This window comes from Elephas maximus, chromosome 11, assembly GCF_024166365.1.
Source record: "Elephas maximus indicus isolate mEleMax1 chromosome 11, mEleMax1 primary haplotype, whole genome shotgun sequence".
Lineage (NCBI taxonomy): Eukaryota > Metazoa > Chordata > Mammalia > Proboscidea > Elephantidae > Elephas > Elephas maximus.
Window position 1 is genome coordinate 26,696,868 of NC_064829.1, and position 13,398 is coordinate 26,710,265.

Genomic DNA, 13,398 nt, shown 5'->3' on the forward strand with positions numbered 1-13,398 from the left:
CATAGAAAGCACTAGTGCAACAGATAACGAATAAATAAATGATAGCAGTCAGGAGGAGGAAGAGCAGCAACAGTTAACAAAGAAACAGGAAGAGAGAAGGAGCTAGAGTATGAGCAGGAAGAGTAAAGTCCATTACTGTGAAATTGGCAAGAACATCAGGCATAAAGATATAAAGGGCAAATTTACAAAAGAACGTTTTAAAGAAATACAAGATTAGAATCAAATTACCTAAAATAAGGACTAGAGAAAATACCTCACATTACCTAGACATTTATGTCTTAAAATCTTCTTTATGTTTCATTTTTAAAGTGTTTAATGATTTTAGTTATGAATTTAGGTTATTTTAATTAAAAATACGTATCCGAGGGAAAGATAAGAAACTAAGTGACATCTCATGGCTATCCTAGATTAAAGTGTACCCCTTATCATTTGGGCCCCATAATTAAGGAAACACTGTTCATTTGGTGGCAGTTTACCCTATTTGTAGGCAATATATCAAGAGAAATAAAGCTCTCTGTACTGAAGCTATAAATTTAACCCTAAAAGTAACAATGTTGTCATATCTTTTCTCCACAGAACACTATATATTCTCTAGATTAGTGGTTCTCAACTGTCTGGACACATTTTTGGTTGTCTAAACGAGTGTACCGGGGGTGCTACCAGCATCTCCCAGGTAGGGACCAGGGAAGCTACCAAATATCTTACAATGTACAAGGAGCCTCCCTACCTCCCCACCCCCAGCCCCCAAAAGAATTATCTGGCCTAAAATGTCAATAGTACTGAGAAACCGTGCTCTACATAGCTGATAAAAATAGAGAGGCTGTTTCAAATTTTTATTACGTAAATCTTAAACATGTCCATATCTTTTTTATTCCAATTACTAGTGTGGTTATTTAGAATAAAACCCCAAGCCCACTGCCATCAAGTTGATTCCGACTCGGAGTGACCCCCTAGAACAGACTAGAACTGCCCCATAGGGCTTCCAAGGTTGTAATCTTTGTGGAAAAGCCCTGGTAGTGTGGCTGCTAATCAAAAGGCTAGCAGTTCAAATCCATCAGCCACTCCTTGGAAACCCTATGGGGCAGTTCTACTCTGTCCCAAAGAGTTGCTATGTAGAGTCTCTATGAGTCGGAACCAACTTGACGGCAACTAACAACAACAATCTTTATGGAAGCTGACTGCCACATCTTTGTCCTGCGGAGTGGCTGGTGGGTTCGAGCGGCCGACTTTTTGGTTAGTTAGCAGCCGAGCACTTTAACCACTGTGTCACCAGGGCTCCTTTTAATTTAGGATACTCTTCATTATACATTGTAAACAAATAATCACAAAATATGTATTAGAAACTTAGAAATGTAGCCCAGTGGTTTGTTTTATGTGTTTTTTTCTTTTTTTTAACCAGAAGACTTTACTTCCCTCATATGAAATCTTACGTAAGAGTCCCAAAATACAAGACAGATAAAACATGGGAGATGCTCCCATTGAAACAGAGGTAGAAAGCCCAGAATTATAAGCCACCCAAATTCCTCTGTACCCTCATGACTTTACTTGTGGTACCTCAGTAAAAATAACCAATCTAAGCCAACTGTCACATCATGAGCAAGGGAACTATGGCCAAGAGATATTAAATAAATTGGCCACACACAGGCCTGTGGCAGCCAAGACCAGAACCTACAACTACTTGACTTTTGGTCTACCGTCCTTTTCACTAAAAAATCTAAAACCAGTATTTGGAGGCCTAGTTTAACTTAGCACCCTTTTACTCTCCCTTCATTTCCCCCCATTACACAAAATGAGGCACAAATCAATGAATAGAAAAACAAATAAAAGATCACATGTTTTGGAAAAAAATGTAAAGTTAAAATTCAAAGTGAAATAAAAGCAGCTATTAAAAGTTAGGTATATATGATTTCCCCCAAGTCAAAGCAGACTGTTTAAATTTTCTATAGTTAAATTCTACAAAAATGTAATTATTTTACTTTGGCCTTACTTCATTCCTAGTGGCAATTGGGTAAAATTAAATTTTAGGATTTTGAAAATAATGGTATAGTAAATAATTTTATACTTGCCAATAAATTCTCTAATACTGTTATAAAAAGCAAAGCTTCTCACAGACATGTTTAGTTACAAACCAGTACAGCAATAATGAAATACTAGCAAAATTATACCTGAACAACCCAAGGGCTGTTAGCAAAAGCCATGATGTCTCTTTCTTCCCAGAAAAAAGCTGAATCAGATCTCTTGATCATCTCAAATTTGCTAAGAAGCTTCATAGCATATACCTTCCTGCTGGATTTATGTCTTACCTTTAAAATTGAAAATAAAAAATAATGGGTTTTTGTTAACATTTAAAATGCAATGTTTCACAGAACAATTTACTAAATTATTTTAACACCTCATTAAATAATTTCACATCATTATTTGAACTATTTTTACTTTTATTTTTAATCTTCTGCTGAATTATCCTAATTAAATAATGTGAGTGCATTATTTACCAGAAATAATGTTAGAAAAAAATCTTTATTCTCTATACAATACCACAGTCCCCCTCCACCCTGCTATGTATGCTGCTCTCTGTTTAAAAAACTTACCTATCCATAGCATACTAGACAGTCTGATACATTACGATTCAAGATTTCTCTTCTGATGCTTCTTGAGACTTCATCTCTACCCATGAAGGCTTAGGGAAAAGCACTTCACACTAGACTTTCACAACCTTAAGCAAGGATGTCTAGGACAACTTAAAGTAAATATTTTCTAACAACAATACTTTCTTCAATAGCATATGCTAAACACACGAGTGAAATTTTTCAATTTTATAAGGTTATTGCTTTTTAATCTCGTTAAAATAACCTACCAATTGAACTTCTCCAAATGCACCTCTACCAATCACCTTCACTACTTCATAGTCTTCAGCTTTCATGCGTAAATCTCTAATTTTATTTATTGTGTCTTTATCTGCAGGGAAAGAAAAGTTTACACTTTTAAATCACTAAAGCATCATAACAAACACTGCTGTTTTACATCCAACTTCTTGAGAAACACAATGAAAACAAAAACTTCATTAAGAATTAGTTTGATATTCAGTAAAACCCAAAGTTATAAAATAGAGAAGTGCTGAAACTATGTGCTAAGATTTTTTTTTTTTAAATACATTCTGGAACAATTTCACTTTAGTTATAAGTTTTTAACAAAGTCTGATTTAACAGGTGCTTTAAAAACAAATATACTACAAACAAAAACTGAGGATAATTACTTCCAGGTACTTTAACTATACATCAAATTTGAATTGAGGGAAGACGGGTAGATGTTTTAGATTAATGGAATAGAATTTTCTTCTTATCAAGTTAGCTTTGATGAGACTCTATAAAAGATAAAAATAATTTAAGAAATCACAGGCAAACATAAAATGCTAGAGATCACAATAAATTTTCCAACAAACACTCTTTAGTACTTACAACATTACATTTCTCTATCTGAACCTAGATTTTAAATTAAAACAAGCAGTGGGAATCACTGCAATTATTTATATAAACCTGTCATGCTACAAACTACAATAATTTACAAATCCCCACTGGGTAGATATTCTAATTCCTAATTTGGTCATAGATTAAAATAGGGCTATTTTAATCCACATGGGTCAACACTGGCATGAGATTACATGGAAAAGCTTCACATTTCAGAGTTGTACAAAATACAGAACAGCTATTAAACTTACGTTCTAGTTCCTAATAAAAGCTGCATGTAATATTCTTATCCTTCTCTTTAAACGCACATTTCATCTCAAATATTTATGGACACTGTTGCCATCAACTCAATTCCAACTCAAAGTCACCCTACAGAACAGACTAGAACTGCTCCACATGGTTTCCTAGGCTGCAATCTTTACAGGAACAGATTGTCAGGTCTTTATTCTCGCGGAGCCGCTGGTGGGTTCAAACCCCCAACCTTTCGGTTAGCAGACCAATGTTTATGAGCAATAAACACGTGCAACAGAGAACAAATTTCCACACAGGAATAACATTAGTATATTTCATTTTAGGTTCATATCCACTGCAAGATGCACCAGAAAGATAGAGACAATAATCAATTAATTCACTATAAAAATATTTGTTTTGTTTTTCACTGGTTAATTTTTTCTGAAGCAACTGCCAGATCCTTCTTCCCAGTTTTAGACTAGAAGCTCTGCTGAAACCTGTGCACCATGGGTGACCGTGCTGGTATTTGAAATGCTAGTGACATAGCTTCTAGTATCACAGCAACAAGCAAGCCACCACAGTATGACAAATTGACAGACGCACCGGATGAGAATATTGAAGATATTTATCAACTTCTACAGTCTGAAATTGTTCAAACAAGCAATCAAGATGCATTGGTAGGAGGCAGAGCCAAGATGGTGGAATAAATAGCCAGACACTTCCTGCGAACCCTCTTACAACAAAGACCCAAAAAAAACAAGTGAAAAGATTATATTTATGACAATTTAGGAGCCCTGAACATCAAATGCAAAGTTAGAAAACAGACTGAACGGCAGTGGGAGAGAGAGACAGATCGGAAACAGAGAGGAGTTGCCGGATGTGAATTGCCGGGATCCCTCAGGCACCATTCCGGGGCAAAAAATAACTGCCTGTGGTGGGCTGGTAGTAGCGTTCAGCCACAGTTTCCTCAGGCAGAAGCAGCCCGCTGCACAGCCTACTCACACCTCTGGAGCCAGAGAAGAACGGCGCTCTCAGCAAAAAAATAAGTACTTGAGTACATTTTACCATGCCCCCTGCCCTCAGCCAGGCTTCAGTGGCTGTTGATTTCCCTGGCCTGAGATAGGCCCTGTTGAGCGCCTGGAGCTATCCTCCCAGCCTTGGAAAAGGAATAAATTCACAACTGGGGGAAAAGATAATTTGCCAGCTCCACTAACCTGGGGAGCTCAGGACAGAAGCAGCTCCCTTCCCGGCATAAACAGTCTGTGGACTTTGAATACATTTCCCCCTGCATGGGCCTATGTGGGCCTATTTCAGGAGAATAGGCCCCCTTTGGCAGACTACAACTGTTTCAGCTGTGCAGTGGAGAGGTGGGTGTTTGATGTTTGACATTACTTTGCCTATTAAACGGGGTCCTCACCTACCTACATCAGGACCTACGGACCGGTGGCTCCACTCAGGTAACCCTGCTACGTGCAACAGGGGTCCAAAGATAACTGGTACCTCCCAGTCCTTCCAACCAAAAACACTGGTGCCCATGGTCCATCTGCAGAACCCACCCACCTGTACGCTCTAGGGAACAGGGACACACTTTCCTCAGAGATACTTGGAGGGTGATTCTCAGGACTCTGTCTCGTTCAGAGCATGACCCCCTACTGGAACCAGATACTGGTACCTAAACCAATCACCCCGACCCTCTAAGACTGTAGGACAGAGCCTGTACCATACATTTGATGATCAGCTTCCTGAACACCTGAGCTGAATTCATACAAGAAAAGTGAATGGACTCCTAGACTGATATACCTGATAACAGCTCTAGCCCTCTAGGAACAGGAAGTCAGAGTGCCAAAGGCAAAAATAATCAGGCTAGCTCACTCAAGAAACCCATCTGGGCATATCAAAACAAAACAAAGCAAGAAGCCAGGACACAGTAAGCAAAAATAAAAATAAACTAGTACAATAACTTATAGATGGCTCAGAGACAACAGTCAATATCATGTTACATAAAGAAACAGACTGTGATCGCCTCAACAAGCTCTCAAACCAAAGAATCAATGGATTTTCTGGATGAAGGTGCATGCCTGGAATTACCGGATGCAGAATTCAAAAGATTTATGTACAGAACTCTTCAACACATCAGAAACAAAATTAGGAAGATCAGGCAATACACACAAGAAGCGAAAGAACACACAGATAAAGTGGATGAAGAATTTAAAAAGGTTATTAAAGAACATAAAGAAAAATTTAATAAGCTGGAAAAAATCCATAGACAGATAGCAATCAGAAATTCAGAAGATTAACAATAAAATTACAGAAGTAGACAACTCAGTAGAAAGTCAGAGGAGTAGAACTGAGCAAGTGGAAGGCAGAATAGGTGAACTTGAAGATAAAGCACTTGGCAACAATATATTTGAAGAAAAATCAGAAAAAAGAATTTAAACAATGAAGAAACCTTAAGAATCATGTGAGACTCTATCAAGAGAAATAACCTACGAGTGATTAGAATACCAGAACAGGGATGGATAACAGAAAATACAGAGAGAATTATTGAAGATTTGTTGGCAGAAAACTTCCCTGATATCATGAAAGATGAGAAGATATCTACCCCATGCTCTGAACTCCACATAAGGTATATTTTAAAAGAAAGTCACCAAGATATGTTATAATCAAACTTGCTAAAACCAAAGATAAAGAGAGAATTTTAAGAGCAGCTAGGGATAAACGAAAAGTCACCTACAAAGGAGGGTCAATAAGAACAAGCTCGGGCTACTCAGCAGAAATCATGCAGGCAAGAAGGCAATGAGATGACTTATATAAAGTACTGAAGGAAAAAAACCTGCCAGCCAAGAATCATATATCCAGTAAAACGGTCTCTCAAATATGAAGGTGAAATTCAGACATTTCCAGATAAACAGAAGTTTAGGGAATTTGTAAAAACCAAACCAAAACTACAAGAATTACTAGACAGAGTTCTTTGGTTAGAAAATCAATAATATCAGGTATCAACCCAAGACTAGAACACTGGGCAGAGCAATGAGATGTCAACTCAGACAGGGAAATCACAAAAATAAATCAAGATTAAAAAAACACAACAGGGAAACAGAGATGTTATTATGTAAGAGAGGACGACACTAAAGCAATAAAGAGGGACTAAGAAATGTACTCATATATCTTTCATATGGAGAGGAAGTCAAGGTGATACAAAGAAATAAAAGTTAGGTTTAAATTTAGAAAAATAGGGGTAAATATTAACATAACCGTAAAGGAAACAAACTATCCTACACATCAAAATAAAATGCAAGAAAAAAATAGAGAATCAGCAGCAACAAAATCAACAACAAATATGAGGAAAAGACAATATATAAGGATAAACTACTGAGCATAAAAAATTAAGTGGGAAAAAGATACTGTCAACAACATACAAAAAAAGACATCAAAATGGTAGCATTAAATTCATGCCTATCCTTAATTACACTGAATGTAAATGGACTAAATGCACCAATAAAGAGACAGACAGTGGCAGAATGGATAAAAAAACATGATCCGTCTATATGCTGTCTACAAGAGACACACCTTAGACTTAGAGACACAAACAAATACTCAAAGCTGGAAAAAACATATCAAGGAAACAAAAATCAAAAAAGAGCAGGAGTGGCAATATTAATTTCTGACAAAATAGACTTTAAAGTTAAATCCACCACAAAGGATAATGAAGGACACTATATAATGATTAAAAGGACAATGAACAAGGAGGATAAGACCTATTAAATATTTGGTTATATTTACAGGGCTGCAGGATACATAAAACAAACTCTATCAGCATTGAAAAGAGATACAGAGCTGCACAATAATAGTAGAAGACTTCAACACACCATCTTTGGTGAAGGACGGGACATCCAGAAAGAAGCTCAATAAAGACCGGAAGATCTCAATGTCACAATCAACCAACTTGACCTCATAGACATATACAGAACACTACACCCAACAGTGCACATGGAACATTCTCTAGAATGACCACATATTAAGTCATAAAGCAAGCCTTAGCAGAATCCAAAACGCTGAAATATTACAAAGCATCTTCTCTGACCATAAGCCCATAAAAGAAGAAATCAATAACAGAAAAAGCAGGGGAAAGAAATCAAACAAATGGAAACTGAACAATACCCTGCTCAAAAAAGACAGGTTACAGAAGACAATAAGGATGGAATAAAGAAATTCACAGAATCCAATGGGAATGAAAACACTTCCTATCAGAACCTTTGGGACACGGTGAAAGCAGTGCTCAGAGGTCAATTTATACCATAAATGCACACATACAAAAAGAAGAAAGGACCAAAATCAAAGACTTAACCCTGCAACTTGAACAAATACAAAGAGAGTAACAAAAGAAACCCTCAGGCACCAGAAGAAAACAATAAAAATTAGAGCAGATTAAATGAAATAGAAAACAGAAAAACAATTGAAAGGATTAACAAGATCAAAAGCTGGTTCTTTGAAAAAATTAACAAAATTGATAAACCACTGGCCAGACTAACAAAAGAAAAACAGGAGAGAAAGGAAATAACCTGAATAAGAAATGAGATGGGCAATATTACAACAGACCCAACTGAAATTAAAAGAATTATATCAGATTACTATGAAAAGTTGTACTCTAACAAATGTGAAAACCTAGCAGAAATGGATGAATTCCTAGAAACACACTACCTACCTAAACTAACACAAACAGAGGTAGAACAACTAAATAGACCCATAACAAAAGAAAAGATTGAAAAGGTAATCAAAAAACTCCCAACAAAAAAGAACCCTGGCCCGGACTGCTTCACTGTAGAGTTCTACCAAACTTTCAGAGAGGAGTTAACACCACTACTACTAAAGGTATTTCAGAGCATAGAAAAGGACAGAATACTCCCAAACTCATTCTATGAAGCCACCATATCCCTGATACCAAAGCCAGGGAAAGACTCCACAAAAAAAGAAAACTACAGACCTATATCCCTCATGAACATAGATTCAAAAATCCTCAACAATATTCTAACCAATAGAATTCACCAACATATCAAAAAAATAACTTATTACCATGACCAAGTGGGATTCATACCACATGTGCAGGGATGGTTCAACATTAGAAAAACAATTAACGTAATCCATCATATAAATAAAACAAAAGACAAGAACCACATGATTTTATCAATTGATGCAGAAAAGGCATCTGACAAAGTTCAACACCCATTCATGAAAAAAATGTCAGCAAAATGGAAACAGAAGGAAAATTCCTCAACATAATAAAGGGCATTTATACAAAGCGAACAGCCAACATCATCCTAAATGGAGAGGGTCTGAAAGCATTTCCCTTGAGACAGGGAACCACACAAGGATGTCCTTAATCAACACTCTTATTCAACACTGTACTGGAGGTCCTAGTCAGAGCAATTAGGCTAAATAAATAAGGGGCATCCAGATTGGAAAGGAAGAAGTGAAAGTATCTCTATTTCCAACAGGTCATTAAAAAGACAGGAAAGACCAAAATGGATGTCAGAAGAGACTCTGAAACTTGCTCTTGAATGTTGAGTAGCTAAAGCAAAGAGGAGAAATGATGAAGTAAAAGAGATGAACAAAAGATTTCAAAGGTTGGCTTGAGGTACTATAATGAAATGTGCAAAGATCTGGAGTTAGAAAATCAACAGGGAAGAACATGTTCAGTATTTCTTCAGCTGAAAGAACTGTAAACTACAATGCTCAAGTGGCAATATTGAAGTAGTCTATGGGCAAAATATTGGACAACATAGGAAGCATAAAAGATGATGGAAGGAATACACGAAGTCACTGTACCAAAAAGAACTGGTCGATGTTCAACCATTTCAGGAGGGAGATTATGATCAAAAACCAATGGTACTGAAGAAAGAAGTCCAAGCTGCAATAAAGGCACTGGTAAAAAACAAGGCTCAAGGAATTGACGGACTACCAACTGAGATGTTTTAACAAAAAGATGTAGAGCTGGAGGTGCTCACTTGCCTATGCCAAGAAATTCGGAAGACAACTACCTGGCCAACTGACTGGCAGAGATCCATATTTGTGCCCATTCCAAACAAAGATAACCCAATAGAATGCAGAAATTATCAAACAATATCATGATACATAAGTAAAACTCTGCTGAAGGTAATTCAAAAACGGTTGCAGGAGGACATGGATAGGGAACTGCCAGAAATTCAAGATGGATTCAGAAGAGCACGTGGGAACAAGGGATATCATTGCTGATTTCAGACGGATCCTGGCTGAAAGCAGAGAATACCAGAAAGATGTTTACTTGTGTTTTATTCACTATGCAAACGCATGTGACTGTGTGGATCATAACAAATTATGGATAACAATACAAAGAATGGGAATTCCAGAACACTTATTTATACTCATGTGGAACACAGACCAAGAGGCAGTCATTTGAACAGAAGAAGTGGATACCGCATGGTTTAAAGTCAGGAACAGTGTGTGTCAGAGTTGTATCCTTTCACTATACTTATTGAATCTGTATGCTGAGCAAATAATCCAAGAAGCTGGACTATATGAAGAAGAACATGGCATCAGGATTGGAAGAAGACTAGTTAACAACCTGTGATATGCAGATGATACAACCTCCCTTGCTGAAAGTGAAGAGGACTTGAAGCACTAACTGATGAAGATCAAAGACTACAGCCTTCGGTATGGATTACACCTCAAGGTAAAGAAAACAGAAATCCTCAAAATTGGATCAGTAAACTACATCATGATAAATGGAGAAAAGATTGAAGTTGTCAAGGATTTCATTTTACTTGGATCCACAATCAACACCAGTGGCAACGGCAGTCAAGAAATCACATGACGCACTGCACTGCGCAAATCTGCTGCAAAAGACCTCTTTAAAGTGTAAAAAAGCAAAGACGACACTTTGAAGGGTAAGGTGTGCCTGACCCAAGCCAGGATATTTTTCAATCGCCTCATAAATGCATGCAAAAGCTGGACAGTGAATAAGGAAGGCTGAAGGACTGATACCTTTGAATTATGGTTGTGGCAAAGAACACTGAATATATCAAGGAATGCCAGAAGAACAAACTGTCTTGGAAGAAGTATAGCCAGAGGGCTCCTTGGAAATGAGGATGATGAGATCTCGTCTTACGCACTTTCCACAGGTTATCAGGAGGGACCAGTCCCTAGAGAAGGACATCATGCTTGGTAAAGCAGATAGTGAAAAACAGGAAGACCTTCAATGAGATGGACTGACACAGCAGTGCAACAATGGGCTCAATCATAAAAACAATTGTAAGGATGGTACAGGACAGGACAATGTTTCGTTCTGTTGTATACAGGGTTGCTCTGAGTTGGAACCAACTTGACGGCACCTAACAACAATTGCAGCAAATATGAGTATTTACCACATGCCAGGTTCTATAATATCACTGGACATATGTAAAGATAACTTTAAAATAAAGATCCTGTTTTCAAGGAGCTCAACTGTAACACACAAAATAGAAACAGTGAAAAAATAATACAAAAAAATGCAATGAGGGAGATGGGCACAGAGTTGGTGGAGTACTAAGGAGGCCACCTAGCTAAGTCTGCCTGAGGTAGTGATCAGAAAAGGTTCTCTGGAAATAATGACACCTGAAATGAGTCTAAAATAAAGAGTAGCAGTTAGCTAGATGACACAGAAAATAAGGTAGAACATCACAGGCAGATGGGCCATATAAGCAAAGGCATCATGGAACTATACACAAGCAGTCACGTGTTGCTGGAATATCAAGTTTGTTTTAAGGACTGGCAGTAGAGGAGACTGGAAAGCCCCGATACGGGTAGGCCAGTAGTCGTAATCATTGAAATCTTTTTTCACATTTAATTTTAAAGCAGCTCAATATGTAAAATAGATAAACTGCTCTGCTTCAAGAGTAGGCAGGGGAAGGGAATGGGCGTCTGGAGCCTTACCTACTTATGCAGTACCATAATGCAGTCCCTGAGGAGTCTTATGGAACGGGTTGGGAACTGAGAAGAGCAATTTGAAAACCATGACATGGGGTCACAACTGGTTTTTTATTATGGGTTTGAGGAAATCACAAAAATAAATAAGACAGATAAACAGCACAGTCAAATTTACATTTCAGCTAAACTCTCTGGGGAATATGTAAAAGATGAATTCCACATGGGCAAGACTAGAGGTGGGAAGAATTTTAAGATTACTACAATACTCCAGATAAGAGATAAGAAAATCTTGAACCCCCAAAGTGTGTTATGTAACAGTCTGTAGCATTGAGAAAGGGTCACTGGCTCTAGTTATATGGGGTTTAAGCCATAAATAGGTTGTAAAGTCTTGAGGAAGGCTGAAGACAAGTCGTTTGAAATCCAAAAGATATTTCTACATTCTTGCTGCCTTGGACTATCTCGTCCTAATACAGACTTACATGTTAACACTGTAAGTGCCTCTTGGTAGATGTACTGCATGATTATACAATAGATGCTCAGTTTCATTCTTTGTCAGTCAGTCTCTGATTTTCTATGGCTCTAGTTTTCCTAGGACATCTTCCCAAGGGTCCAATCTAGAACTAATGAAGGACTTAATGGTAAAGTCTAACCAACAGGCCCAACTACAATTTTGTCTCAACCTCCGTAATCCCAGGATCTTAAAATTGAAACCTATTTATTGAAATGCAGTAACATGGTCTTCCTCTTCTCTTACCAACAGTACCTAGGGATACTATTTATAGCCTCGTCTTCATAGGCTTAAGGCTTCTTTGAGGTAGAAAACAGTGCACACAATAGATGTTTTCCAAATCTGTCTTAGATGACTGGATGTTACTGGGTCTTCATACTTGCTTACGTAGCAAACTAATGTAAGAGTTGAACTGGGTCATAGTTGGTGTCTCTGGAACAGTTAAGAAATATCCTTAATAAAAATTTCAACTACTTTATTTGGCATATGGGCTTCACACCATCAATTCTGTGTTTCATGATGTAATCAATTGGTGACAATTCCAGATCAGACAATCCCTCCTCATCAGTAACTCCCACCCCTCCTTCACATGTGAACAATCTTTGGGATCTCTCTATACACATTTAGCCAGAATAGGGCATTCTGAAATATGATTATACAATAGATGCTCAGTCTTCTCTCTGTAACCAACATACGCTCAGATCTACAATTACAATTAATGTAAATATAAACACCTTACAATTGCAATTAATATCAAAGTACCAAGATAAAATACAAATACAACCAAGGATGCACATTAGGAATAAGAAGATAGGTAAAGGAGTTTTCCCAAGAGCGTTTCATAGCAGCAGTAAGAAAAATGGAAAGAAGAGGATCTATCTGAAAAAATCAATTAGAAAATAGACAAATTTGTTGAGACCATAGGTGATAAAGAGATAAGAATCAAGGATGATATACACAAGTATTATGCCAACACCCACCATGTGGTAGGAACTGTTCTAAACATTAGGAACAGACAAGATACCTAATCTCATGGAGGTCATACTATAGAGGGAAGAATAATAAACAAGTAAATAAATTAATATGTTAATTTAATTTCAAACTGTGATACATATAACTAAAATAAGACCATGCTTTCCCAGGTTCAGGTGAAGAAGGGTAAAAAGGAGGCCCATGCACTTGAAGTAATACCCAGCTTCCCCAGGTATCCCTGATTGCATCAACATGGGTAAAGGGGAAATTGACCACTTGGAA

The 13,398-nt window shown here is 37.4% G+C and overlaps 1 protein-coding gene across 3 annotated transcripts in view; it reads right to left on the reverse strand.

Annotated features, from left to right (window-relative positions):
* The window catches only part of ROCK1 (Rho associated coiled-coil containing protein kinase 1), a 183,651-nt gene that overhangs the window by 101,335 nt on the left and 68,918 nt on the right, over positions 1-13,398 (reverse strand). For all 3 annotated transcript variants that reach the window (XM_049901935.1, XM_049901933.1, XM_049901934.1), the window contains exons 3-4: positions 2,855-2,955; positions 2,166-2,303 (exon numbers count right to left, since the gene is read on the reverse strand). In XM_049901935.1, coding sequence (XP_049757892.1) covers positions 2,166-2,303; positions 2,855-2,955 — 239 coding nt within the window. The remainder of the gene's footprint in view (positions 1-2,165; positions 2,304-2,854; positions 2,956-13,398) is intronic.